The sequence below is a fragment of the Pipra filicauda genome, unplaced genomic scaffold, assembly GCF_003945595.2.
Source record: "Pipra filicauda isolate LSUMZ 115617 unplaced genomic scaffold, ASM394559v2 scaffold419_size605101_pilon, whole genome shotgun sequence".
Classification (NCBI taxonomy): Eukaryota; Metazoa; Chordata; class Aves; order Passeriformes; family Pipridae; genus Pipra; species Pipra filicauda.
Genome location: NW_024104553.1, coordinates 54,431 through 81,793, shown reverse-complemented (window position 1 = coordinate 81,793; position 27,363 = coordinate 54,431). Strand labels below are relative to the sequence as shown.

The 27,363-nt window shown below is 50.2% G+C and overlaps 2 protein-coding genes across 2 annotated transcripts in view; one reads left to right on the top strand and one right to left on the bottom strand.

Moving 5' to 3' along the window:
* Positions 1-8,829, top strand: part of ABHD12 (abhydrolase domain containing 12, lysophospholipase) — a 37,804-nt gene extending 28,975 nt beyond the window's left edge. The window contains exons 6-13 of the mRNA XM_027742886.2: positions 1,035-1,080; positions 2,318-2,447; positions 3,981-4,018; positions 4,203-4,282; positions 5,097-5,179; positions 5,877-5,955; positions 6,229-6,356; positions 6,835-8,829. Of these exons, the coding sequence (XP_027598687.1) occupies positions 1,035-1,080; positions 2,318-2,447; positions 3,981-4,018; positions 4,203-4,282; positions 5,097-5,179; positions 5,877-5,955; positions 6,229-6,356; positions 6,835-6,874 (624 nt within the window). The 3' untranslated portion in view covers positions 6,875-8,829. The remainder of the gene's footprint in view (positions 1-1,034; positions 1,081-2,317; positions 2,448-3,980; positions 4,019-4,202; positions 4,283-5,096; positions 5,180-5,876; positions 5,956-6,228; positions 6,357-6,834) is intronic.
* Positions 8,830-9,435: 606 nt separating this feature from the next.
* PYGB (glycogen phosphorylase B) lies at positions 9,436-27,293 on the bottom strand. The gene is made up of 20 exons (XM_027742885.2): positions 26,979-27,293; positions 24,697-24,798; positions 23,100-23,178; positions 22,172-22,275; positions 20,768-20,899; positions 18,263-18,374; positions 17,139-17,221; positions 16,093-16,236; positions 15,667-15,759; positions 15,410-15,556; positions 15,124-15,287; positions 14,688-14,802; positions 13,867-13,968; positions 13,585-13,732; positions 12,940-12,998; positions 12,076-12,217; positions 11,541-11,748; positions 10,986-11,120; positions 10,751-10,817; positions 9,436-10,508 (listed from the first exon to the last, which is right to left on the bottom strand). The coding sequence occupies exons 1-20, from the start codon at positions 27,219-27,221 to the stop codon at positions 10,356-10,358; spliced, it is 2,532 nt and encodes an 843-aa protein (XP_027598686.1). The 5' UTR covers positions 27,222-27,293; the 3' UTR covers positions 9,436-10,355.
* Between the last annotated feature and the right edge of the window lie 70 nt (positions 27,294-27,363).

Here is a 27,363-nt window from a genome sequence, read left to right as displayed (position 1 = left end):
AGGATAATGTTTTTATGTACCACTCCAGAAACTCCAAATTCGTCCTTATTCCAGCAGAATGAAACAGGCTTGGATGCTGTCGTTTTTGCTGGTGCTTCTAATAATGACGAGAGAGAAACATCCAGTGCATGTCCAAAATATATGAAAATTAGCCCTGGATGGATACATCAGGGAAGAGGGAGAAACCATCACCATCATAGTCCTCTCAGCAAGGGAGTTGAGCTGCCAACTTATCTGAACACGCCTCTTCTCTACATTATTTTGTTTTCCTCTTTTTTTCCCCTGTGGTAATGAGATCTGAATTTGTAACAGTAATTGTTCAGGCTGTTAAGATTTCAGTTACATTAGAAATAAAATGTTGTTTTTATATTTACACATAAATAGCATAATACTAAGATAGCTTTTTTTAATCACGTATCATACATAGACCACAAGAACCAACAGCATTTTAATCCTTTTGTGACTTTTTGTTGATTTTTTTTTTTATCTGCCACAGAGCTCTTAGGTTCATATCAAGCAATGGTAGCTTGGAATGCTAGCATTGTTTTTTCCAAGGCGCTTTTTCAAAGTAAGTTGATCTAACATTGAGTATTTTTACTTGCTTTTAACAGATTTTGTTAGGATTACCTATTCACAATAGAGCAATTGCACGTTTTGGATCTATACATTTAAGCGTTCTGAAGTAGGCTTCTATGTGTTATGCTTACATTTATGCCAATTTGAGTAATATAATTGAAGTAGTTGTACTGTTTCACTGGAAAACATGAAAGTCTTTGTAGGGGAAACAGTAGGATATCTGCAGATCTTAAGGGCAAAGCTGTTAAAGGGAGAATCAACATCTTAGGAAGCATGATATGAGGTCCAGGAAACAAATGGAGTAAAACCAGTGGGCTGAGATGATTAGTGTTTGGAAAGCTTTGTGCCTGCTGCACTGAAAAGCTGTAAGTTGACATGTCAATAATGTTGGCCTGACGCAAGAGCATGGCTGGTGTGAAAGTCTGTGATGGGTTTTTGCGTGTTTCTCTGCCCTCCAGGTTCTCAGCTCCCTCGGGTACCATGTGGTGACGTTTGACTACCGAGGTATGTGGACTTCTTTTATTATGAAACACCTTTAGATGTTTCTGTACAATCAACAGAGTTCAGTCTTTTTTTTTTTAATCTCATGGAAAATGTTCTTTTATAAAACTTGCTACCAGCTAATTAGATGTGGTTATTGCTCCTTTTTTTCCCCTCTTTGGGTATCCAAAGAATTTCCAGAAATTTCATTCCAGTGCCTTTGTGTAGCACTGCTTTCCAATGTCCAGCTTGGTGCACTCTGGCTCCTGTCTGTCCTCATGCACAGGGCTTGTTGATTAGAGAGCTAAGGAGCAGAGGGTGAGGCACCCTCCAGGTACACATGTGGAATATAATATGCTTGCCTAGGTGTATTCCATCGGATATGATGTGGTTGACTTTCATGAGGTCACACAGGGAACTGAACTTGCTATTATTGTGAGTGAGATAAGACAGAGTAAATGGTTTGCTAACAATTGATAACATACTCAGCAGAAGCCATGACTGTTTTGCAACTCTGCCACCAGCAGTCAGGCATCTGCTGCTCTTTTTCTACCTTCTTAGTGTTTAAGCCGTGGCTGCAGTGTAATGCCACTGGAGATACAGGAAAGAAATTAATCCACTGCATTTTTATCAAAAAGACATCTGGGAGAGGTTTATTTGTAGGAGCTTGCCCTGTTTTTCAGTCCTGCTGGCAGCTGCTTCTCTGGCTGCTTATTAGGTATCAGAAGGGATGTGGGATGCTGGCTGCTTAGCATACAATGTGTAGATGTGCTGCAATAGTGATAGAGCCAAAACACTCTGGAGGGTGGAAAATTGCTTGAAGGCACTGACCGAACAGCATAGACAAACTGATGTCGCAACAGCTTTGTGAGACGTGCTTAGGCTTTGGCCCTAGGCATCCAATTCCTATGCTGTTAGAGACTCCGCTTACAAATTGGTTACATGCATGCAAAAGCAGGGAAGGTTAGTAAGCCAGACTGTTGCAGATGGGTACGTGCAACAACACCATTGTAGCGATGTTTGAGATTCAGTCCTTGGTTTTGTTGTTGACTAAATCCACAAAAACTCCTTGTCAGCCAGCAGTTACCTTGATTAAATGACTACAGATCAGTTAAGGCTTTCAGCCACAAACTGTAGAGGTGCACAGTGAAATGAACAGAAACTGCCTATGCCCCAGGTCCCTTTGCAGTCGCAGATGGGCTGCATGGGAAGAGCTTTGCTGACCAGTTTGTGATTCTTAGCAGGACTATTTGCGTTTCAGGCTGGGGTGATTCAATAGGCAGCCCATCAGAGAGGGGAATGACCTACGACGCCCTTCATGTCTTTGACTGGATAAAAGCACGAAGTGGAGACAACCCTGTCTATATATGGGGACACTCCCTGGGAACAGGGTAAGTGTCTAATCTCAGTGGAATTGAGCAGTTTCTGAAAAACATTTAACACTGACCTTGGATGAAGGTGCTGTTTGCTGTAATCCCCAGGATGGCTTGGCTTGGCATCTGTGGCATAATTTCTGCAGGGTAGCTTCCCCTTTGCACTCTACAGAGTGATAAGGGCTACAGTGGATGACTGTGCAGCAATTGATCTTGAACCTTCATTGCCCAGAGGGTCACACTGGAAAAGACACTTAGAATAATAGAATGCAGAAAGAGAGAAAGTGGGACTGCACTGATCTCTTCCTGTGGTGAACCTGTGTCTGCATGTCCTTCAGAGCAGAACATCAGACTTCTCTGGAACTCTGAAAGAGTGTCTCAGACCAGCCACATACGCATGTGACTTGTCCTTATAAAAGGTTTTACTCCTCTCCTGGTAAACATGCTGTGTGTAATCAGTACTTGTGCAGATGCCTGCGTGACTACACTGCTGGCCACCCATGACATTTATGTGGTCATGCCTCGCACAGGGAAGTTCAAAGTGTCAAGTACCTTTGCCATCATGTTTTTAACTTCCCTTTTGTGCTTCCCCCCTTTCCATTACTGTCTGGAGGTGAGTTGTGTTCAGCCAGCAGCACACGCTCTTACCTCTTTGATTTGCGGGGGAGCAGAAAGCAAACACAAGAGTTACCTTTGAGTTGAGCTCTGTGCAGATAACTGTGAGCCCACAACAGCTTGCCTCGCTATGCAGCAAATGCATTGCAGGGACAGAGAGGTAATTCAGGATAGTGTGTCTTCATTGCTGTGGCACTAAATATCCTGCTTTGTTTGAGTGAAGGCAAAGGCTTTTCCTTGGGCTCCTCCTCTAAATTTTTTTGCTCAGTCCAGGATCCCTTTCTGGGTCAGAGCATGCTTGTGGCATTTCCCAGTACACTGCAATCAGAGTGTCCTGGGACTGTGGTCCCCAGCTGAGTTCCCTGGTGACTACAGCCAGTCTGGAGTTTAAGGTTTGTGAAATGTGCTGTGCTTGGAGGAGTCAGCAACTTTAGAAATATCTCTGTCCCATTAGGATGATGCATAGGGGAGACCTTGCTGTTTTCTGACCTAGCTATGGAAACTCCTTGCAGTGTAGCCCTGGGCCCCTGCACTCCAGCTGCCTGAAACACAACACCCCTCTGCTTATACCCCTGCATTCCCCTCTTTCTTGCTTAGCCCCTGTGGTCTGTGAGTAAGAGGCTGTGTCACACAGCCATGGATATGCTGGAAGCCTGAGAGCCACCTGAAAGGAGATCCATCCAAGTGTGGCTGCATGATGTGCTGCTTCCTTGGACTTGTTTGCTTACTGAAATGCAGGCACCTGATGTCATTTGAGACAGTTGGGTATGGGAGGCTGGTGTGAACCCAAGTCATTGTGGGCTGGCTGACCAGACCTTGGATAGTGTGAAGGGTCAATGTTACGTCAGTTGACTTTTACCTTTGGCACTGACTATCTACAGAGCCTGATGCTTTGCAGAGGGCCTGTGCCAATTAAATGCTCGTTCTTCTTTCCAGGGTCGCAACAAATCTAGTGAGGCGCCTTTGTGAGAGAGGTAAGTGTGGTGCCTGGATGCTTTTCCCACCCAGCACAGGCCTTGCTGGCATCCCAGATATGTTTGGGGTTGTGACAAAGCTGTTCTTGGTGCATTGTGGTGGCAGCTGCTCTCATAAAGCAGACCCTGACCTTGTTGGCTATCTGCACCCCTACATTTCAGCACATTGCCTTCGGCTTTTCAGAAACGCCCCCGGATGCCCTGATACTGGAATCTCCATTCACCAACATACGGGAGGAGGCACGAAGTCACCCCTTTTCTGTGGCAAGTACACAGTGACTCTTGCACTAGTGGCATGTAATTAATTGTATGCTTAGAAATTAACCATCAGAAGTGCTGTAGCTGAGCTAACTGCATGGCTTGTGGGGCAGAAGTGATATCAATAAACATCAGGGGTAAAGAGCTACACTTAATACAACTCCTGGGAACACTAGTACAATAAGCAGTACCAGAGCCGTGTATGGAGCCTGCTGAAAGAAAACAGAAACTGGGATCAGAAAGGGCAGTAAATTTAGGGAGGGTTAAGATAGACTCTGCTCTCAGCAGTGAACAACCCGTTCTTTTTGTGTTGTAGCTTCTCTGTTGCAGGAGGCTATTCTGTGGGTTTGAGCAAAGCAATGACAGAGGTGGGCTTCTCTTGGTCTCTACCCCATCCATGTGGATCCTTTGCACTTATGTGGTTTCCCTGTTGAGTTCACCCTAATGTGGCCACCTCTTCCATCCAGCATGGGAGCAAATTGAGCAGACACCCACTCCAGGTGTGGGATGCAACCAGGCTGGCTGAGGTGCCCTGGGCTAAAGCTCTTCCAGGAAGACTGTTTCCAGCAGTCCTGCATGATTCCTAGAGACCTTGACCATGCAAGCACCTGAAGTGCCTGCTCCTGAGCAGGCTGGTAAGATGAGCCTGAAACAGTGGAGGAAAAATAATGCTGGTGGAAACATGGGCCATCTCACTGCAGAGAGCGCAGTCAGCAGGCAGGGGATGTTACCAGGATGGCAATGGCCTGCCCTGTTACTGCTGTTCATATAACTAACTGTCCTGCTGGGGCCTGCCACTAATGCACATTTTTCCTCTCAGATATACAGATACTTCCCTGGGTTTGACTGGTTCTTCCTTGACCCCATCACGACAAGTGGAATTAAATTTGCAAACGATGAGAAGTGAGTTCCTTCTTTGTTGGGGTTTCAGCTGTGGCTGCAGTGAGCTATGGCAAGCATCAAGTAGGATAGACAGCTGACTGCCTTTTTTTTTTTTTAATGTGTTGCAGCATTACACTTGCTGAAGTGATTTCAGTTACTCTCACAGCCCTGAGAGCAGCACAACTTTGCACTGTGAAGTTCTTTCTTTTTTAATTGTTCTTAATAAGGACAGATGCAACAGAGAGCACAGAGACTACTCGGGGATATGCAGATTTGGTTCATGTGATTTACGCTTTTCAAGTGCATGTTACACGTTAAACAGTAGCATTGGAATCTGAAAGGTTTGGGAAGATTTCTTTGCTGTGCATTTGCATAAGCCACCTTGCCTGTAATCACATTATCTCTTTTCACTGAGTCTTTGATTGAAGAGTCTGAGCATTTGTGAGTTTCCAGTAGTGAAATGAAAGAAGACCTTGGTGGGGATTATGCTTTACAGTGTCTTGAGCCACTTTTCTCTGGTATAAGCAGCAAATAGTTTTTATGAGGATGCCTTTCATTAGTAAATTTTCTACAGATCGAATGAATGGTGCCCAGATAAGTGTTTTGAATTGCACTTAACCCACAGGACGTTTGTCATTACGGTTTTCTTAAAAATGCACGTTAGTGTTAGAGAACGATGGGATTGCTCTAAGCCTTTGTGACATTGTCTGTTTTACAGTGTGAAATACATTTCCTGTTCACTGCTCATCCTTCACGCTGAGGATGATCCAGTGGTACCATTTCATCTGGGAAAAAAGGTACACATGTGGCTCTGCAAACTGATCTGGTGGGAGGAATGGGTATGGATAGAACGACATCCCAACCAGGCAAAAAGTCAGCAATAGAAAGGTGTATGTAGAAACACATAGCCCAAAGGGACTGCAGATTCTGTGCTGTTGGAGGTGGCAAATCAGTAGTGAAATGAAGCTAGAGCTATCAAAGCTGCTCCAGCCAGGGCCCGTAACCCAACCCTGAGAGGGATGCAGGTTTGGAGTAACACACAACCCTCACCTGCTTCCCCTTGCATTCAGCTTTACAACATTGCTGCAACATCACGGAGTTTCCGAGACTACAAGGTGCAGTTTGTTCCGTTCCACACAGACCTCGGCTACCGGCACAAGTACATCTACAGGAGTCCAGAGCTACCTCGAATACTGCGGTAACAGCCTGGCTGACCGGGGTCACCCCTGCCTTAGGGGGGGCTGGGGCTTGGGGCTTATGGTGACGTGCACCCATGTGTAAGAGAGATGTGTATTGGGCAGCTAGAGGCCCTTTGGCCTCCAGAGTGGGTGAGATACTTGGGCTGGCTTAGCACAGAGTCAGAGCTCTCCACCTCCTTGCAAGGCAGGTTTTGGGAAGGGGAGCCACAGAAATCTGAGAACGCTTCCCTGTGGCATGTCTTTGCTGTAAGCTGGATACTCTGGAGGAGCTCTTTGCAGAGCAGTTGCTTCAGCTTGGCTCTTTTAGTGGGAACCACTGATGGGTGTGAGAGCAAAGCTCAGTGCTGTCCCCTGTGCAGCTCAAGCTGCAAATGCTTGAGCCATAGTATTTGCCAGGGGAATGAGAAGACCTGCAGGGTGTAGCATGCACCATTATAGGAGAGCTGAGTGTCACTGCTGTGTCATTTTCTTTCCTAGGGAATTCCTGGGAAAATCTGAACATGAGCATCATCATTGAAGAATGGCTGCTTGTCAGCACAGAGATTTTCCTTTCTTTCTTCCTTTCTCTCTCTCCTTTTCTTCCCTGCTCCCTGTGGGTCAGTCTGCCATTCTTCCATCCCTGGCATTAGAGAAGGTCAGGGATTTCCACTCCGGTCCTGATGTGTACCCTTGGCAACTCCAGCACCTGTGATAGCAGAGGAAGATGTTGGCTTCTTTTTTTGACATGGATGGAGGGGTGATAACAACCCGTGAGCCAGTACCAAATCATGAAAAACGTCAGCGCAGCAAAGTCTGGCCATTCCAACGTGGTACCACTGAGGACAGATGTTCCTAGGACACTGTGTCATGACCAAGGATATTTGTTTCACTTTTAAACATTGCTGCTGGTTTTGGATCATGTAGAGATTCATTTGTAGGTGAATGGCTTTTGCCACATCTCCATACCACAGTTGTCCTACTTGGGTTTGAGGTGTTCTCTTTCTAGAAAATGTTTTGCCTTTCCTTTTTGGTAAGTGGCTGTAATTACAAATATGTGGAAGATCCAGGTAGTGAGAGGTATTTTTATTTAGCTCTTCAGTCACAATGTGCTGCAAGTGTTGGGGTAATTGAACACATTTGGAAATAAAATGAAAGGCTTTTTTTTTTTTGTTCTTCCATTTGAAACATCTATTTAATGGGAAAGGTTAGTGCCCTTTTATCTTTCCTATACCCTTTTCCTTCTGAACATCATTTTTGCTCCCATCTTGCAATGCTCTGTGGACCTCCTCCCCTTCTTCACATGCACTTCCTGTTAGGATTGAAATGACATATGTATATAAATTGCAAACTTGGGTGTTTAAGCCAGAAAGCATGAGATTACTTTTTTGTTTGATCTCCCCTTCCGTGAACAGTGTGTGCCCAGGCTGTGGGAATGGATGTCTTCCATTTTCCCTGTACCCACCCAGACAGCCACGTGCTTCCTTTTCTGGTGGGAAGGGCAAGGGTTTTTGTTTGGTTTTGTTTTTTTTTTTTTTCTTTTTCCATCAACTACTTTTTAACTCCTTAGGTCAAGTTTTCTGGTTCCTGGTAGCAATGCTGTTCCACTGTAGTTAAAAGCAGGCAGTGGTATGTAGTTCTTGATGCAAAAATAAATCTGGGGTGTTGCTCCCCATCTCTCCCTTCCCCTCCCTTCTGTGCACTCCCAGTAGCACATCTCAGCCCCTCTGACAGCCATGGCCGAAGCACATTATCCAGGAGACAGAAGTGGAAGTGAGCCTTTCTCATAGGGAGAGGTTCTGGGGATGTCCTTGCCCTGCTTGAGGCTAGAACAGGGGCTGGTTTATGCCACTGAAGAGCTCTGAGATGGGAGAGGGTCATACACTGACTCACTAGGATCTGGCCCTGCCACCCATCAGTCTATACAGACAGTACCAGGTGCTGTAGGTTTAGTCATTAGTGCTCAGAGTGAATTGTGCTGCCTCAAGGGTCTGTCCAGGGGTGTACAGCATAGTATAAACTGCTCAGCATGCATCCCAGTTATACCTGCAGGCTCATACTAGTTGCAAAAGAGACACTAGCTTGTTCTTGTACCAAGATTATTCTGCCATTAGCGTGGTTGTCCCAGAGGTTTCTGACCCGTGATACTCATAAGCTAGCTGTGCCACTTAAATACAAGTGCATCAAACATAATTTATTGCACTGACAGAAGAGAAACAATTACCTGGCTCTGGAGAGTAACATACACATTCCAGTTAATGCTGCTGCTGGCAGCTGGCTTGGGGCAAAGTGCAGCCTGAGCTGGGGCCTGGCTGGCTGCCTTCCCCCTGTGGGACAGAGCTGGGAGTCCAGCATGAGAGCTGCTGGTGCGGGTGATTCCAACACCGCCATTCCTGTTAGTAGGCCAGTGATATGCTTGGAAATTTAAACTGAAATGTTTATCTAAAAGTGGTGTAGTTTTAATAAAGGCATTGACTGCTGATCACTTCAGCTTTACCAGTTTTATCTGGCAGTTTTTGGGACTTCTTCCCTGGTTGAACAGGTCAGTGTTGTCAGGGGCATGGCAAGGCTGCTGTAGGGTTATGTGTGGGAGGTGAGCTTGCAGCCGGGACTGGGCAAATCTTTGTGGCTGCTGCCAGCTCTGGGGGGAATGGCTCTCCTGGAGCCCAGAGGGTCTGTGCTTGTAGTCTGTCTGCAGCTGAGGCTCTGCTTCTCCACAGGAAATGGGGGAAATGGGAGCTGTCTGTGAGATTTCTAGTACTGGAGCCCTGTGTGCCATTTGCAGGGTAAACCCAACACAGCAACCCCCATCCCAGTGCGTATAGTCAGCATGCCTGGGGTACCAGTAAATAGCTTTGGCTGGAGTTAGCCTAGTGCAGCCACTGGTATCAACTTCCTCCTGCACACCCTGAGCACTGCCAAGACTGACCACAGGCATGTTGCCCCCACGATGGTGCCAGCACCCCAGCATGCCGTCAGCTGCACAGGACCACATCCCATGAAGCCACAGCTGGGGAAGGACAGCATCAATTCAGGAATCATGGCCTGAACTTGTTGCAACCTGAACCCAGAGGTGTGGAGTAGTCACAAGTCAGTCCAAAGTCAAACCAGCAGGTGTTCAGGTTGTTTTAATGATCTGGTGTCACACAGGGGAGTACTGGTGCACTATGCTGCACTATGGGTGTTAAACTCTGACCCCAGCACTGGGAGGGACATGTGGAACAGCATGACCCTGCTGTGGAGGAATGCCAGAGATGTGATCCATGTTCACCCCCTGGGTAGCACCCAGCCCACAGCTGTACCTGGAGAGCCAAGAACCAGAAAGATCAGCCACCCACCTGGCAGTGGTGGCTCTGGTAGCCCTCTCTATGCAGATATGGAGCCTAAAAATCCTTGGAGTGGCTTGGTTACTGGGCCTTTAGTTAGCAAAGACGTGTGGCAGGAAACTATGGTAAGCTCTGTGGCAAGGAAGTTGCTGATCCCAGGCTCTCCTTCTTGTGGCAGTGTTTGACATTGGTGACTGCCCTGGGCCCAACTGCTTTAACAGCCACCCACCTTCTGTAGGTGTTACTGGGGAAGGGGTTGGCCTGGGAGGCAGAGTGACTTCTCCTTCCCCTAGTTTTGGGCCTGGCAGACCCCCAGAGGAGGATGCAAGACAGGCTCTGTTTTGGCTAATCCTGCTTGTGGGGCAGGGTCAAGGAGGCCAGGCCCTTCCAGGCAGGGGCTGAGGGGAGGGTTTAGTTGGAAAGCCCTTGTTAAGCATGGAGCACAGCTTGGAAGACTTATCCATGGTCATCTCACTAAAAGCACTATGCAGCACATGCAGGTTGGATACATGGGTGCAAACACAAGGTCCTTTCTCATGTCCCCCAGCTGTTGTTCCTCAGTCAGGGCTCCTCCTCACAGCATCCATCTGCCCCCTGAGGGAAAGGCCTTGGTTCTGCAGAGCTGAGCCCATCTGACTGGTGGTGAGGCCTCCTGGGCTGGGAGCCTATTCCTCCTTCCTTCCCTCTGTGTGTGCATCAATCTCGGGGGAGGTTGGGTGGGGGGATTTTTGTGGCAGATGGCTCCACACCCCAGATTTCCTGGGCATACTCCGTGATGGTCCTGTCACTGGAGAACTTGCCCGAGCACGCAATGTTCCTGATGACTTTCCTAGTCCACTCGCGGGGATCCTGAAGAGAGGCAATGTCAGCAGTCAGTCCCTTACCCAGCTCTGTCCCGGCTCGCAGCGTTGCAGGGCACTGGCTGTGCAGACCTGACTGATTTCAATGCCATGGTGTGGGGCTGCCAAAGCAGCAAAGCCTGCCTTGCCCTGCCCCATGCCCACACACTGTGGTGTCTGTGAGAAGGGCTCCCACTCTACTGCCTTGGCCAAAGACCCCATCCCTCCCACTCAGTAGCAGGCATGTCTTACCATGAATAGCTGGTCCACTTGACCTTGGCATTTAATGTAGGCCTCATAATCTGCAAACACCTTAAACCTGAAACCCAAAGCAGAGTAGGGCTGGGCTTTGCCTTCTGGGAAGGACAGACATCTTCCTGTGGGCAGGCAGGGCTCAGCCCCTGTGCAGGAGAACCCAGGCCAGTGGGGAAGGAGGCTAAAGCAGGCTGAGAACAGCCCACCAAAGAGAATGCTTCCCAGCACTCACCTGTCATGGTACATGAGCATGTTCACGACATCCCTGAAGCAACCAGGGTCTCGAGGGGAGAAGAAACCGCTGCTGATCTGGTCGATGGCCTGTCGCAGCTCTGGCAGGCGCTCGTAGTACTCCTGGGCGTTGTACCTGTGCCCAGCAGAGACGGGCTGTAGGAACTGATGTTCTTCCTGGGGCCCAGCACCCGGAGAGCAGGACCTGACTTCTCCAGGGGCATGGAGGGCAGGTAAGGATGTTGTATGGCTCCTGAGTGAGGGGACTTGTTCCTGGGTGTGTCCATCAGAACACCCTGCTAGTGGCTCCTAGACCAGTAGCAGTGCCTGAAACACTTTTTGCCCAGACTTAATGTCCCATTCACAGCCACTGTGCTCTGGACAAGCTGCATCCCTGATGGACCATCCATGGCCCAGCCCCAGACAGAGGCTGCCTCCAGCCCCCTGTTTTTTCCTGCTCCAGAGCTGCCCAGGGAGGAAGGTGTCCCTCCCAGAGAACATGGCTCTCCCTGCCAGAGCTGGGACCTGTATCTGAAAAGCCCTGGCATGTACCAACCCTTTACGATCCAGGGCCTCCACATCCTCCACCCGCATGCCAAATATGAAGAGGTTTTCTTCGCCTGCCTCCTCAGCCATCTCCACGTTGGCCCCATCCATGGTTCCAATGGTGAGGGCCCCGTTCACCATGAACTTCATGTTGCCAGTACCTGAGGCCTCTGTGCCGGCTGTGGAGATCTGCTGGGAGAGATCCGCTGCTGGGATCACTGCCGGGTGCAAGAGAGGTAGGAGTTAATCCTTGGTACACTGCAGCTCCCTACAACCAGGACAAGCCTGGACATCTGCTAGTGGCCCTTCTGACCTCAACCTCAGCCCAAACAGTATGACTTTGGGGCCAGGCTCAGCTTTGCCATGACCCCATGCAGTTGCTGTCACTCATGCAGAAAGCTGGCTCCCTGACCTTTGTGGAACCCTCAGGCCCTTCCTAGGGGACAGCCAGCTGTCTTGCCATAACAGCCTCTTAGGCCAGCCAGTTCCTGGGCTTAGCTGGGACATGCCCAACTCCTGACATGCTTACACAAGACCAGACATACCCTTCTCGGCCAAGGATACCCGGTAATTCTCCAGGAAGATGACCTTGAGCTTGTCCCCCACATAGGGATCGTTGTTGATGACATCACCAACGGATGTGATGAGTTTGATGATCATCTTGGCCATGTGGTAGCCAGGAGCCGCCTGAAGAAGAGCAGCCCAGAAATGGTGAAGGCTTATAAAGGAGAGCATGAGAGATACCAGCATGGGTCCTCACTGCAGGGAGAGTCTGGGCCTGACCTCTTCTGTTCACAGAGAATCATAGAATGGTTTGGGCTGGAAGGGACTTTTAAAGGCCATCTAGTCCAACCCCCCTGCAATAAGCAGGGACATCTTCAACTAGACAAGGTTGCTGAGAGCCTCCTCCAACCTTGAATGGTTCCAGGGATAGAGCATCTGCCACCTCTGGGCAACCTGCTCTAGTGCTTCACCACATTCATTGTAAAAAATTTACGCCTTAGATCTAATGTAAACTGATCCTTCTTCAGTTTAAAACTACTATCCCTCATTGCAACAGGCTCTGCTAAAAAGTTTGTCTCCATCTTTGTTAAAAAGCCCCCTTCGAGTACTGAAAGACTGCAATAATGTCTCCCCAGAGCCTTCTCTTCCCCAAACTGAACAATCCTAATTCTCCCAGCCATGATTTAGCAAAAACACCCTCACGGGAGGAGAAGTCCTGAGCCACAGGGAAACAGTGATGGGGCCTTGCTCAATCCAGTTAGTTCGTCACAGCATTTCCTGAAGAGCCCAACAGCAGATACACACTGGATAACCTACAGCGGGCCCTGCCAAGCCACAGAAAGGGGACAGTACCTTCCCCACACCCTCACTGAGCCATGCATGCACCGAGTCTGGAACGCATTTACCTTTCCTCCAATCATAATAGTCCTGGGCACACAGGATTTGGATGGATTACTTCTGATGCCTGAAAGAGCAGGGACCTTTCTTCAAAATTTTTCAAATTTGAAAGGTCAATTTTGATCTTAAAAAAAAATAAAAAAAATCTTCACAACTGCATGCATCAGAGGTGGGCCGGGATCTCAGCCCATGTCACAAGGATCCATCAAACTTGCAGGACTCTGAAGCCAACCAGACATCTGCTGGAGCTGTAGTGGGTGAAAATTGGCTGCAGAATCCTTGAAGAACTACTCAAGCTAGCACAATGCAGAGCTCAAATGACTTGCCTCCCTTAGGGAATGGGCAGAGGCCCAAAATATACACTGGGAAGTGGGACTTTAACTTGCATCAGGTCAGTCTCAACACCTGCAGAACAGGTGTGGGGGTTACCTGGGCACCAGCTGGGCTGGAGATGTGGGCTGTGAGCTTTTCCTCAGAGCTCTGTATGACCCTTCAGACATTTTGTATTCCCTCCTGGAGAGAAGCCCTTCATGACAGGAGGGCAGAGGTAGGCGCAGGAGTCCCTGGCCATCAGCTGCCATAGTTTTACATGGGGAGCCTGGCAGTGAGAGGTTGGGGAACGCTCCTTATGTACCAGCCCAGGCAGGACTTACGGTTGTAGAGGGTGATGGCATGCAGGCAGTTCAGTAGTTGCCGCTTGTACTCATGGATTCGCTTGACTTGAACATCAAACATGGATGAAGGGTTGATCTTCACTTTGTACTGCTCCTCCAAGTAGGCTGCAAACTTCAGCTTGTTCTCCTGGTAAAAAAATACGAGAAATAGGCACGGGTTCTCAGGGCTTGCATCAGAAGTGAGTATTTGCTGCTGGGATGTTCCTGGTAGCATGGTGCCTTTAGCCTTCTTCCGCCCACCCCACCTCCAGTGCACATTACCTGTTTGACTTTTGCCACATCCCTGATAAAAGTCTCATTATTGATGAAATCCAGTAGCTTCTTCAGCTGGCTCAGATCTGTGATAAAGCCTTCCCCGATTTTCTAAAAGAACAAACCAAGAGAGGGATGTCCTACCTATGAGGCACTTCACCCCGTCCACAACTGCACTTCCCCAACAGAGATGACACAGTCTCACTGGGAACTGGAAGATGCAGTGTGGCCAGGAAAAGGGGCAAAGTTTTATGATGAGGTTACTTCTCTGTGTCCTCAGGGAGCCCAATGGAAATGGGGCACTTGGAAAAACTCAAACAAGCCTCCTTCTCTTAAAGAGTTTTAGTGGGAGGAGGGAGGATGCATGCACAAGTGCCAGGGCCTCCTGGAAGCTGGAGAATGGGCTGGAAGATGGGCAGGACATGAACATACATTTAATTACAGGATGATATTCAGCCATGGCATGTCGCAGGGTGAAGCAAAAACCTGTGCTAAAGGGCCTGAAAACAGAGGGAACAGAACTGGGGCTGGGGCTCCAAGGGAGCTCCTTTGTGCCTATGAAGCTGCACGCTTTTGCTGACACCCTGACGGTGCATAGTCACTGCAAGGGCAGGGACCAGATCCAAATTTCTGCAGCTTTTTTTCGCCAACTCTTCATCATCAATTTTAAAGCCCAGCCAACCTCACACCTACACGTACCGCAGGTGTGCACCTCCCAGGCTGTCCCCATGCACACCTGCCAGGTGTCAGCCTTGGGTCTGATCAGACCACAAGAAGAGGTGATCAAACGGATCAGGCTCAGCCTCTCACTTCACATACTCACGACTCACCTCAGCAATAATGTCAGCCAGTCCTGGGTTGCACAGCAGGAGCCAGCGCCTCGGTGTGATCCCATTGGTCTTGTTCTGAAACTTCTCTGGCTCCAGCTCATAGAAATCCTTGAATCTGGAACATCAAGGAGCTCTGAACCACCCACCACCACTCAAAGCTTCAGCTGGGCTCCCACTTTGCGTGCTCCTGACTCAGGGCAGACTCCGTTGATCTCCCTGTTACAGGTGTGAACTCTGCTGCCTCTCACCCCCTTCCTCAGCTGTACTGCCAAGAGTTTCACCAGCTCTAAAGGGAGAGAGTCTCCCCAGCCTGCCATATCCAGCAAGGCAGCCAAAACAGACCTGAACACCTAATTGCCCCAGCAAGCCCTCCACAGCTTGCAGGCAAAACCCAGTGAGTGGAGAGCGTGCATGCCTTGAGCGTCCCCCAACTCACACTGAGTTCTTCACGATGTCCGAGTGGATGCGGGCCACGCCGTTGACTGCATGGGAGCCAATCACGCAGAGGTGTGCCATGTTAATCCGTTTGCAGTCTCCTTCCTCGATCACCGACATCCTCCGGAGACGGTCAATGTCCCCTGGGTAAAGAGCTGCCACACGCTGCAGGCAGGGAAAGGGACGTTAGTGACGCAGCCATAGGACCTAGGAGCATTCCCATCCTAAGGATGGTCAGATCAAGACCCCCTGAGTTCCCACAGCCTGTGACCAGCCCCGTCCCTTACATCGAGATGCATTTGGTTGAGGGCATAAATGATCTCCAGGTGACGCGGCAGCAACTTTTCAAACATGGAGACCGGCCAGCGCTCCAGGGCTTCAGGCAGCACGGTGTGGTTGGTGTAGGCACAGGTCCGTTTTGTGATCTCCCAGGCCTGTGTTACAAACAGCAGGTTAACATATACGTGTCCAGGCCAGGAGGGGAAAGGAAATCCCCTCCTCTTTCCCCTGAAAGGTTCTCCACAGACCTCCCAGCTCTGCTTACCTTGTCCCAGTCCACTTTCTCCACATCCACCAGAATCCGCATGAGCTCTGGTATGGACAAGGCAGGGTGGGTGTCATTTAGCTGAATAGCCACCTGCAACACAGACTTGCTGGTCTCAGTTCTGGCAGTGATAGGACTGTGACAGTGCATAGGTTTGGTGTGAGGGTCAGCCCCAAGTCTCTTCTTGTGACACACCCTCCCCCAGAAACAGCCAGATCTCTCAGTAATGGAGCTATTCAAACTTTTCAAGTTTTGCTCCAAATTGCAAATTTCCCCTGGGAAAATAGGCCCAGAGTTCATCTGTTTTACAACCCAATTGCCAGGGTGTTTGTATACATGTTTGTATACACTTGGTTCTGAGTGTCCTGCTTTCCCTCATGATAGGTCTGGCTGGAATGTCCCCCAACCCTCTGACCACAGACTCACCTTGTCTGGGAAGGTTTCAAAGCATGTTCTCACAGGGTCTCGACACCCAAATTTGGAGGACTTAAAGCGGCGGATGATGTCCTGGAGGGTGGCAGCCACCACAAAGTACTCCTGCTTCAGCCGCAGCTCCTTGCCTTCAAAGAACTGCAAAGGGGGGAAACCACAGCCATTAGTGCTGCAGCTGCCACACCCATACCCACTTGGCAGCCAAACCCCTGGAGATGCTCCTAGCCACTCTGATGGGCTTCCCAACAGGCCTCACAAGTTCAGCACCTCATCAGGGCAAATGTGGATGTTTCTCATATGTCTCTGATGGGGACAGCAGCTGCAGGGACTGACAAGGGGCTTGGCATTTCAAACAGCTGCCCCCAGAGAGAGCATCAGAGCCTGCCACATCCATGCTACTACAGAGCCAGCGCAGCTCCGTCCCTTGCTGCAAGATCCTTTGCGGGGTTTTTGGATAAAGGATTTTGGGCTCCCCGCAATAGCCAGGAACTAGGAGTGTGTCTCTGGACACAGCAGCTGCCTCTCACATAGACTATGCTGGTCTATTTTAAAGCACCAGCATGCATGAAAGAGTGCAGGGTAAAATGCAGGGGATGATGAGCTTTTCCAGCACAGATGCTAACCCATGACTAGATAGTGAGGGTTCTTCCCTCTTGGACCCAGTGTCCAGTGAGTGCTTGGCCTGGGACAGCCCCTACAGCGAGAAATCCCTTGAACTGAGAATGGAACGAGTCCCCCCTATACAAATTGGCATAGGCCTTCAAGTTGAAGGAGTAATATGTCTTCCCCTTGCAGCAGGGAACAGAGCAGCTACACAATCTGGGCCAGACTCTTAGCTGCTATCAGTTAGCAGAGACCCTCTGGAGCCTGCAGAGCATTGTGTGTTCATTGGGAATTACAGGGACAACCTATTTTATTAAACCAAAACAATAAGCATCAGGTGGCCATGACCTTCCAGTGCTTGCAAACAAGGAGATGCAAGGAACCTGCAGGAAAGATGATTCTGAGCAACAGGGAAGAGAGGCAAGAGAGTCACTCACATTATCATTTGGGTACAGGACTCTGGATATGTTTTCTGCCAGGTTTCTGTCCAATACCGCCTCGATGTAGTCACCCATATTGACTGCAGCAAGAGAGAAATACACACAGCACTCCAGCAGCCGTAGAGATTCAGGCAGGTAGGTCCCTGACACTGCACTTTTCCCTCTTCGCTCATAGAGATATTTTGTAACATGACTATTCAGGCTGGAATTAATGGAATATAACGGGAATGTACGTGTGTGAAGGGCACCAGAGTGACAGGAGGAGATGGGACAAGAGAAAGGCACATCTCCATGTGCTTCTCAAGACACACGTATCAGGAAGGACAGACAGAAACTGAAGACAGATAGCAGCCAGAGAAGGCAAAAGAAGGAATTGAGTGATCAGCCATCTTGCTTAAGAACTAAGGAGAAATGCGGGTGGGCAAAGAAGCATAAACACCACAGTCACAGTCAGCTCCTAAAGGGTACAACAGGCTCATCAAAACCCAGCTCACAACTGCCGATCAAGAACTGAGGAGGCTCAGGAGCTGTCACCCCATGTCCCCCTCACAAGTTCTCCTGGCAAGGCTGCTTGGACACACAAATCTCTGCACTTGCCAGCATGGAAGAATAAATAAATCAGTCTAATCTAAAACCTTCCCCTTCTGTAACAGACTAGCACTGACATTTGGTGTGTTAGCTGCCCTATATCTGCTCTTCAGCACTGCAATTAAAGCCTGGAAAATGCACCTAAAGCAAACCAACAGTAAGGTGGGCTGTGCTGCTCTTTTCCATCGGCACTGCACAGAAAATGACCCTACACAGAAGTTTGCAGCTCATTTGGTGATGTAGGGAATCCAGTAGCAGGTGGACTGGGGGAAGGCATAGGGCAGGTTGTGAGAGCATGGTAAGTGTGATGGAAATGAAAGGAGAAAGGATGGGTGTCCTGGTATGTGAGGGCTCTGGAAGTAGTTGGGGATAGTGTGATCCATGGATGTGCACACAGTGCTCTGTTTTGGAGGCAGCTAGGAGATAATGGATAAAGCAGGCCAGATGGGTAGTGCTGTGCCAGGTGCCATGCACACAGGAACAACTGTGTCCCAGCCTGGCCAGAAGAGAGGCTGTGGAGGGACAGCACTTACACTCCTGGAGGTTGAAGTCATTGGGCGCCTTCGCAGACCAAAGCCTCATGGTGTTCACAGTGTTGTTCTTGTATCCTGGTACTGGTGTGTCGTAAGGCATAGCAAGGACAACCTGCAAAAGGACAGTATCCACCTCTGGTTAGCAGCACAATGGCCTCAGAGAAGGCAGGAAAGTGGCTGAAACCCCTGCAGGAAGAATCCAGAGGACACAGACAACTGGCTGTGGTAAGAACCTCACTTCACTAAAACACTCCTGCTGAGCTTCACAGATTTTCATGGTATCATGGGCACCAACTGGAGTTACAAGCCCATCAATGAAATGCAAAAGAGAGTTTTAAGCAGCCTGCTGACCTTCCTATACCATCTGGAGTACCTATTAGTTATTGATCAGAGCAAGCATCCTCAGCTGCCCACTGTGATTCTGTCTGTGCTGGGGTAGAGCCAGGGCAGCTAGGACCTTTGTGTTTCCACGTGGGATAAACTCCACAGCCTGAATCCTGCCCATTAGCTTTCTGCAACCTGCCAGCTAACCCTTCCACTGCAGCACCATCCCCAGAGTGATTCAGGGTTTGTTGAACCTGCCTGGATAAATTCACTGAGATCTCCAGCACCTGAACTGAAAGTGAGTGTGAAAGTATTTTTGCAGTTTACAGATGATGCTTAAGCCTCAAGATCCTGTACACATGGCTACAGGGAGTAACACTGGGGCTTCCAGCTCAGATTACACTAGCTAAGCAAGGCATGGGTGTGTTTACAAGCACACTGATGTGCCAACACCTGCGTGCCTCCAGACCTATTGCCAACAAGGCGAGGCACCCTGAACTCAGCCTGGAACAAAGAGGCCAAGGGCTTATGTCAGCAGAGCTGAATGGTACTTGCAGAGCAAGACCCTGATCCTGCAGCACGAAGCCCGGGCCTCCTCTCTGACACTGGCAAAGAGAGCCAGCACCCTCCTAAACAAGTCAATCTAATGGAACACCAGGCAGAGACTGTCCCCAAGATGTGAGAAGCAGCAGAGAACTGGAGAAGCTGCGTTCAGAGAGCAGGGAAAACTCAGTATTTTGGTCCTGAACAGCCTCTTTGTGCTGGCATCAGCAATACGTCTCCTCTGGGAACAGCAAGAGCTCAAGCTGCTATTACCAGCTCTGAACACAGAAGCAGGCAGAGAGCCTGCCCAGAGACTGGGGCACACATCACATGAACTCAGCAATGCTATATTTGGAGACTGCGTCTTCAGGTTTTTTGAGCCTTTCCAACTTGTTCCCTTAACAGCACTATCTGAAAATTCACTTCCTTGTAGGAAGCAATGTTTGGGATCCCTGAAACCCTGGACAACCATTAGGACCAGAAGAGAGAGATGTTGTAATGCAATGGCACTCGGTCCCCAACTGGATGCCTGCTGCACTGGCACAGTGCCTCCAAGATATTCACAGGGCTGTGGTGTTGAACCCCTGCACTGTTTGTGCTGGGAGTGGCCTAAGTCACTGCACAAGCTTGGACAACCAGACCCCTGGAAAAAGACCTGGTTTATTTCTCCTCTGAGCAGGCCCAGGTGACTCTGAAGTTGAGCTTCAGCTCTTGGCACTGAAGAGAATGGCTGGGCTCTGTGACTGAGCTCCTCGGATGAACCGAGCTGGCTCATCAGGCTGAGAGACTGCTGGAACATCACAAGAACAAGGCTAGGTCATATCCCTGAATCCCAGAGAAATTAATCATCCTTCCTTCCTCCGTCCTGGGCACTGCTTACACAGGAGAGGATGAAGCATCTTTGATCCTCTTAATAGACCTGTGCCTCTTCACAGCTTGCCTTCCTCAGCTGTGAGATGGGAATGCCATCTGTGATGCAGCAGCCTGTGCCCTGAGCAAGCACGTGCTCCTGAAGTACAACACTACTTCCTCAACTGTGGAAGGCTGAAGCAGCATTTGTGCTCCACAATGCCACAAAACAAGGCCTCTGGGCAGACTGGAGACTAGAAACCACACCTCCAGCCTCCCCTGACAGCACTCTGCCAGTTGGGCTTGTCTGGGAAAGAGGAACTTGCTCTGATCACAGGAGTTAAACATCCACGGTACTGCCCACCCACAGCAGCAGCACTAGAACCATCTGCAAAACCACTGAGTGTGAGTGAGCAGTGGCCAGGAGCAGTGCAGAAGGAATCTAGCAGAGCTGCCAGGGTTCTCCAATTTGTCCTCCAACATAAATCCATTCAAGACTGTGGGGTTTCACCCTGGAGATCAGCAGGGAAGGAGGCCCCAACTGATCTGAAGTTGTTATCATCCCTCTTTTTTCTCAATTCCTACTGCAACAAATCAACAAAAATTTTTTTCAAATCATTTAGGCTGCAGTGTCACTTTCATAATTGCAAGGGTAGCAGAGAGAGTTTTGCCAATCTGGGAGAGAAGCAAAGCCTGAACCCCTCAGGCAGCCCAGGCTCAGACGCTCCCCCTCCTCACTACCCTGCCTGGTCTCCTCCAGCCCAGCACTGACACAGATGATGGTGGTACCTGGGTGTCGATCCACTTCACACCCTCAGGAGTGTGATCCACACGGCCGTAGAAGTGCACAGGGAGCATGTACTCTGGGCGAGCTTTCTCCCAGGGATTGCCATAGCGTAGCCAGTCATCCGCCTCCTCCACCTACAAGAGGCAAAAGAAGTTCAACAGATGGCTTGTGTCTACAAGTGAAGGCTAAATAAGGCTCTCTGAAGGCAGACCAGTTTAAAAACAAAACTCTAGCAAGCTGGCTTTAAAAATGGATATGCAGAGGCCTCTAGAGGACAGCTGGGCTTTCCAAAACTTAGATGTCTGCATCCCAACCGGTATAAATAAATCAGCCTCTATGGGCTTTGCAGCACTGTTCAGGTTTAAGCCATCCGAACTGCACAGATCATTGCACTCAGTCTGTCTCCATGCCTTTACATCCAGTTTGATTGTTACACTTGGGATGTGGCACCCATTGGTGCTGTTCCTGGCCACAAGTCACCCTCTGTAATCTAGGTCTGTAACAGGGAGGGTTTTTCCTCTCAGCTCCTAGCAGTGGCAATGTAGTCAAAGTGAACCCATTAGAGTCACCAAGGTTGATGTTATCCAGGAGCCAGAGGGGCTGAGGCACTTGGAGACATGCTTTGTGCCTCCAGGCATTTCTCTGCTGGGAAGGGGAGGAGAGAGGGAAGGGCAGCTCTGAGCCACAACCCAGCATGCCACCACCCCCATTCTTTTTTAAGTAACATGAAGTCAAATACAGCGGAAGCTTTTTTCCCCGCTTTTACCATTTATAGGGCCTAGCATTGCAGCTTTTTTGTGGAGAAGGAGGAAGAAACAATCTTCAAACCTCTCACTATTTTAGGGGGAAAAAGGTACTTTATGCTCAGAAGCAAGGCATGTCTCCTCACGGAAACAACTTCCAGTTATACACTAAGGAAAACTGCCAGCTGGGGCATTTTAGCTATTTTCACTAGAAAATACTATGATCACTAATGCTACAGGGAAGTCTCCGTTTAAGACCCTGCTGCCAGTGACCCAGGGAACCCACAGGAGCAGCAGCACCCCAGGCACTTGCCCGTGTTCCATTATGTTCAAATCCATCCTTCACCAGACACCTGCATGAGGTATTTAGGCACATCTCCATCCTTAGTCTGACTCCTTGCCCACTCACTGCCAGGCTGGATGGGACTCTGGGGTTGTTGCAGCTGTGTCATGGAGCCCCAGGCAGGGAGACCTCTGGTCTCAGCCATGCCCTGTGGCTCAAGTTCCACATGATCTTGCCCAGTGATGGACTCATATGCCCAGTTTAGGAGCAGCTCAAGGCACTGCAGTGCATTTTGTGTGGCCAGGCCTTGTCCACAGGAAGAGGTGGCCACTGCAGTGTAAAACAGAGGGAGAAGAGCTGACCTGAGCTTCCCAACGTACCTGCCAACCGTCGACAATCTTCTGGTTGAAGATACCGAACTCGTAGCGGATGCCATAACCGTATGCTGCCAGGCCCAGCGTGGCCATGGAGTCCAGGAAACAGGCTGGAAGAGCAGAGCAGGGTCATGCTGCAAGGAACTTCAATCCTCTCTTGCTGCATTTGCTACAGTGTGCTGTGCATGGAGGTGAGGGGTTGCCCCAACCAGTGCTGCTGGAAATGTTTATTAGTCAGAGAAAATCTATGTGCAGAAGGGACAGAAGGAGAATGACTGCAGCAGGACCCTATGTATATCCTGCCAAGCCATCATGAACCCCCCCAAACTGTTGGTGGCAAGAAGAGGTCACCAAAACACTAAATCCAGCCTTGTTGCAGTGAGAGCTCTTCTAAACTTGCCTGAGGTGCTAATGCCTTGCTGTAAGCCTGCCTGCCCAGTAAAGCAGGGCTTCTGACCCCAACTCACTGCACCACCAGCAACATAACTATCATTGTTTCTAAAGGAAACCCTTCCAGCCCTCAGTCCTGGCAGCTCTGGTAAAGATCAGCCCCAGCATTTACTCCACACTGGGGAGCTCTCATCTTCAGCTGTCCCATGGGACAGGCAGACTAAAATAGCAGCCAACAATCTGTCTCTGTGATAGCTGCTGAGTGCCTCTGAGAAGTGAGAGATTTCTCATGGAGGTGAGGAGAAAGGCTCCAACAGCCTCTTTCAGCCGCAGCCCTGCCTTCTGCGCTGCAGAACACACACCTACATCTCCTGGATGCTCTCACTGTGGAGGGGGCTTGTTTCTGGCCAGCCAGGAGCAGGCATGAAGGTACCATACTGCTGAAGGCCTGCAGGGCAGAAGGCAGTGGCGAGGGGGTGACAGCTTCCACCCTTGGTCCCCGTGCACTCTGCAAAAGAAGGGGGCTTCCCTCTCCCTGTATTACCTGCCAGGCGGCCCAGGCCTCCGTTTCCCAGCCCAGCATCTTCTTCAATTTCTTCCAGCTCCTCCAAGTCCAAACCCAGCTATTGGAAAGAGCCACAGCAGAACATGTCACCACTCAAAACCCATGTCCTGAGCTGTTCTCCAAGGAGGCCAAACACAGATCCCAAACCCAACCACACTGTGGGAAATTAAACCCACAGGGTCTTTGCTCCATCCCCACCACTCCCCACAAAGCATCTCAACAGCTCCTGGTCCTTGGGCAGCCCAGTTAATTGGGAAGCAATTTAGCACATCATCAAACACCCCTTTCCTATGAACTAGGTTTCCTTAGAGACTTCAAACAAAACACTCATCCCCTGGCAGCCCCCCATGCCAGGAGGCCCTTCAACCAAACTTGCCATTGGAGACAGGATGGTGAATGGTCAAGCTGGTGTGCAAGGGACCCCCAAGTCCAGCAGGGCAGGTCATCCCTCTGCTTGCATCCATCAAGTCCTTGAGAAAGGGCATGACCAGGCTGCTGGTAAGTACTCTCCGTGCTTCCCATATCCTGTCCAGCCTGCAGTCGAGCTCCTTGGCCGCAGTCCATTGCTGGAAGTGGTTGCCTGCATCCACTGTTTGTTCTCTGGCCTGGGGGCCACTGCCGGATGAAGGCTAAGCATGCCAGCAGCAAGGACTCTCCAGGAGTCAAGAGATGCTGCCTCCTGGAGGGCAGCATCTCACCTTGGTGCCAGGGGGGACAGCAGGCTGCTAAGCCAACACTGTGGCTGCTCCCCAAACTGTTTTCCCAGACTTCAGTGGTCTGCAAACACAAGATGGGAAAGCCTCATGCACAGGGTGATGGGGACACCAAAAATGAGGCAAATTCTCTCACTGACAGAGTCATGCTGGATAGGACACCTCCCAACACACCTGGGGCCGGGGGGAAGAGGCAGGGAGAAATAAAGCCTTTGGGTTTATTCTGCCAAAAAATGTCACTGAGCTGCTGAGAGATGGCTGCAAATAACAATATAAGTAACCATGGCCTCACATTTGTGACTGTCTTGGTGATACCAATCTGTGTCTTTTTCCAATTAGAAAACATCTGATTACATTTTACTTCAAGTAAACAATTTCCCTCCTTTCTCCCTTCTCAATGATTAACTTCTCTCTGGCAACTCTGCTGCTGTGCCTTGTGAAATGAAATGTAATTTGGTGTTTTGGTGCTCCAGTTTCCTCTTCTGGCCCAGTTTCTCCTATCAGTCTACATCGCCTGTGGTAAGTAATCATCTCTCCTGCTAACGGAAAGCTCTTTGCAGCCTGTGACTCCCTAATCATTTGGGATACTGGGTGTTGTTTTCTGTATACACTTCTGGATTTTCCCATTCACTACAGGAAAACAGTGGTTTGAAAAAACCGTACTCTAACTCCAAGGCAACCAAGGGTCCCCACACTGTCTTCTGCAGGGAATGAAAAACACTAAGAGAGAGCCAAGCCTCGTTTTGTACAGTCAAAAGAACACAACCTTAGGGTAAAGCCCTGAGAAATAGAGATACCCATGCCTCTGCATGGAAAAGGTTAGCCAGTACCTCAGGGGGACCCTGGTACCCCCAAGACTTTACCTGGTAAATGGCTTCATCACAAGCATTCTGCAGGCCCAAATTCACCATGGTGTTCTGCAGAGTGCGACCCATGTAGAACTCCAGGGACAGGTAGTAAATGCGCTGGGGAGGCAAAGCAAGTCGCTTACACACAGCACAGCACTCTGCTTTCACCAAAGTTGCTTAAAATGAAGAGCAGACCCAAGCATTTTCCAGAGTAGGGATGTCTTCCCAGACTGGCTCTTGGCGCCTGCTCCTGAACACCACGCACCACAGTTGTTTGTCAGAAGAATCTTACACGGGATGCCGGCCAAGCCTCCGCCACGCATCTCCCTGCCAACAGCCTTCTATAGAAAAATCTCGCTGCCTGTTAAGTGTTTCCCTAATTAACTCAGGGCAAGAATTATCTAGGATCCTGAATAGTATATTTATACACTCTCAGGCTCAGCTGAGGTGATGTTTACGCTGGGCTTTTAAAGTTTTCCCAGGCTAGGCTGAAGCTGATCCAGAGCCTCCCGAAAGCCAGAGTGAGACCCCTGCCCCGCACAGGCTGGCTGGGCCCAGGACCAGCACCTTCCTGCTGGCAATTTTCCAGCACTCCCATCACATGGGTCTTCCTGTTCTCCCCACGCTGAGTTTCATACGTTTCATCCTGTTGAACAAATAAACTGTCCCAAGGGTGGCAGGGTTCCTGGCACAACTGTGCACGACAGGCTGCTCCGTTGTGACCCTCCAAGTTTGAGAGGAGCCGCGTCTGTGCCACGAATGCTAACGAAAGCCTGTGTGTGGGATAAGAAACAGGCTGTGCAAACTTTTGCCCTCACTCAGATTTATTGCTGTGGATATTTTTATAAACAAAAGTCAGAGCAATAACCTGACTTTAAATTGTGCTTTCCCTTGAATCTCTTTCCACTGTAGCTTGGATCCCAAGGATCCCTGCAGGATTACCCACTCTGCCACCTCTGCTGGGAGTCTGAAAGGGTCTGTCTATTCCCTGGGGCTCATCAGAAAAACCAAAAACATTGCACAATTGCACAAATGCTCTCCCCCTTTCAGTCTGCCACAGAAACACATTCCTAGTGAAAATCTAAGTGTGGGGGACAGTAAGAAAACTTGCTCCAAGCTCCTCTGAGCCTTTATGGGATCTGTACAATTCCTTCTGTTGTTGCAGCAATATACATCAGGGCACATTTGTGTGAGTAAGGATAAAAGCCCCATGCACCAGTGTAACTTCCAGTGTATGTGCAGCCATTCCGTTGTGAAACTGCACTTTGCTTCTTGTGTCAAGGCAATATTCATAATATTGGGAAATGAGCTGACTCAGGGAGGCAGCTGCCTGCACAAGGGGAAGGTATGTGCCTTTCCTAGTACCTGCTCTCTGTGGCTCTCCACTCAAATGCTGGATCGGGTCTCAATTTAAATGTCCTGCAGCCCCCAGCTCCTCCAGCATTGCTGTCCTGACTTGACAAGTGGGAATAAACCCCAGGGTTTGGTTACCTGGGAGAGCTTGTGTGGTTTTCACAAGGCAAGAAACTCCTCTCCGGTCTCAAAGCTGAGCTGCCTGCATATTTTGCAGGAGTGAAGTCAGGACACGGCTGTGCTGAGGCACATGCTGAGATATGGAGGTGACGATGCCCACAGGGGACACCACCGCGGCAGTGCCAGTGCAGGACGTGGCCGCGTTGAAGTGTGCACAAGATTTAGCGCCAGCAAGGCCCATGGAAGGGCATGCTCAGAGTGGGATCACAGGGGACATGGCTGCAACAAGGTGTAGGGGGTCACAGTTATGGGGGGTTTTGAGGGGGGACAATGCTGCAGCAAGGTTCATTGAGACAAGACTACAAAAGTGTTTGTGGGGACACAGTTATGGCAAACTGCACAAGGGACACAGCCATGGTGATGTCCATGGCAAGATCTGTGTGAGGGACATGGCTGAGCCAAGGCTCATGGGGACACAGCCACTGTGAAGTGCATTCAAGGGACATGGCCATGCTGCCACATGGGGACACGGCCACGGCAATGCCCAGGGGGACACAGCCACAGCAGAGTGTGAGGGATGCAAGTGTGACGATGCCCACAGGGAAGAAGTCATGGCAGGATGCACGAGCGGCACGGCCATGGCAAGGAGCCATGGCCGTGGTGATGCACAAGGGGCCACAGCCACAGCCAGGCACACGCAAGAGACAAGGCTGAGGGAATGCCCGTGGGTCATGCCTGCAGTGACACCCGTCAGGGGGACACGGAGACACCTGCGAAGAAGGCACAGCCGCCGCGCCCCAGTCCCTTGTCCCCCCGGGGCTCACCTTGGGGTCCCGCTCGTAGTAGTGCTGCTGGGTGCGGATCCAGCGCCCCACCAGGTGGTCGCGCACCGTGTGGGCCAGCGCGAAGTAGTAGTCGCGGGGGGTGGCGACGTTGCGGTCCTTGACGAGGGTGAAGTGGAGGTGGCGGTTGAAGCTCTTGCGCACCTCCGCCACGTCCCCCAGCCCCGCGATGCCCCGCACGCTGATCTGCTTCCGACGGTCCCCGTCGCTCAGCGGCGCCGCCATCCCGCCGCCGCCGCCCCGCCGGCTCCGCCGCTGCCGCTGCCGCAGCCGGGGCAGGTCCGGGACAGCCGCGCCTGCGCCTCCACCGCCCGCGACGAGGCGGGGCCGCTGCCGGGGCGGGCTGCGACCCGGGGGCGGGCTGCGA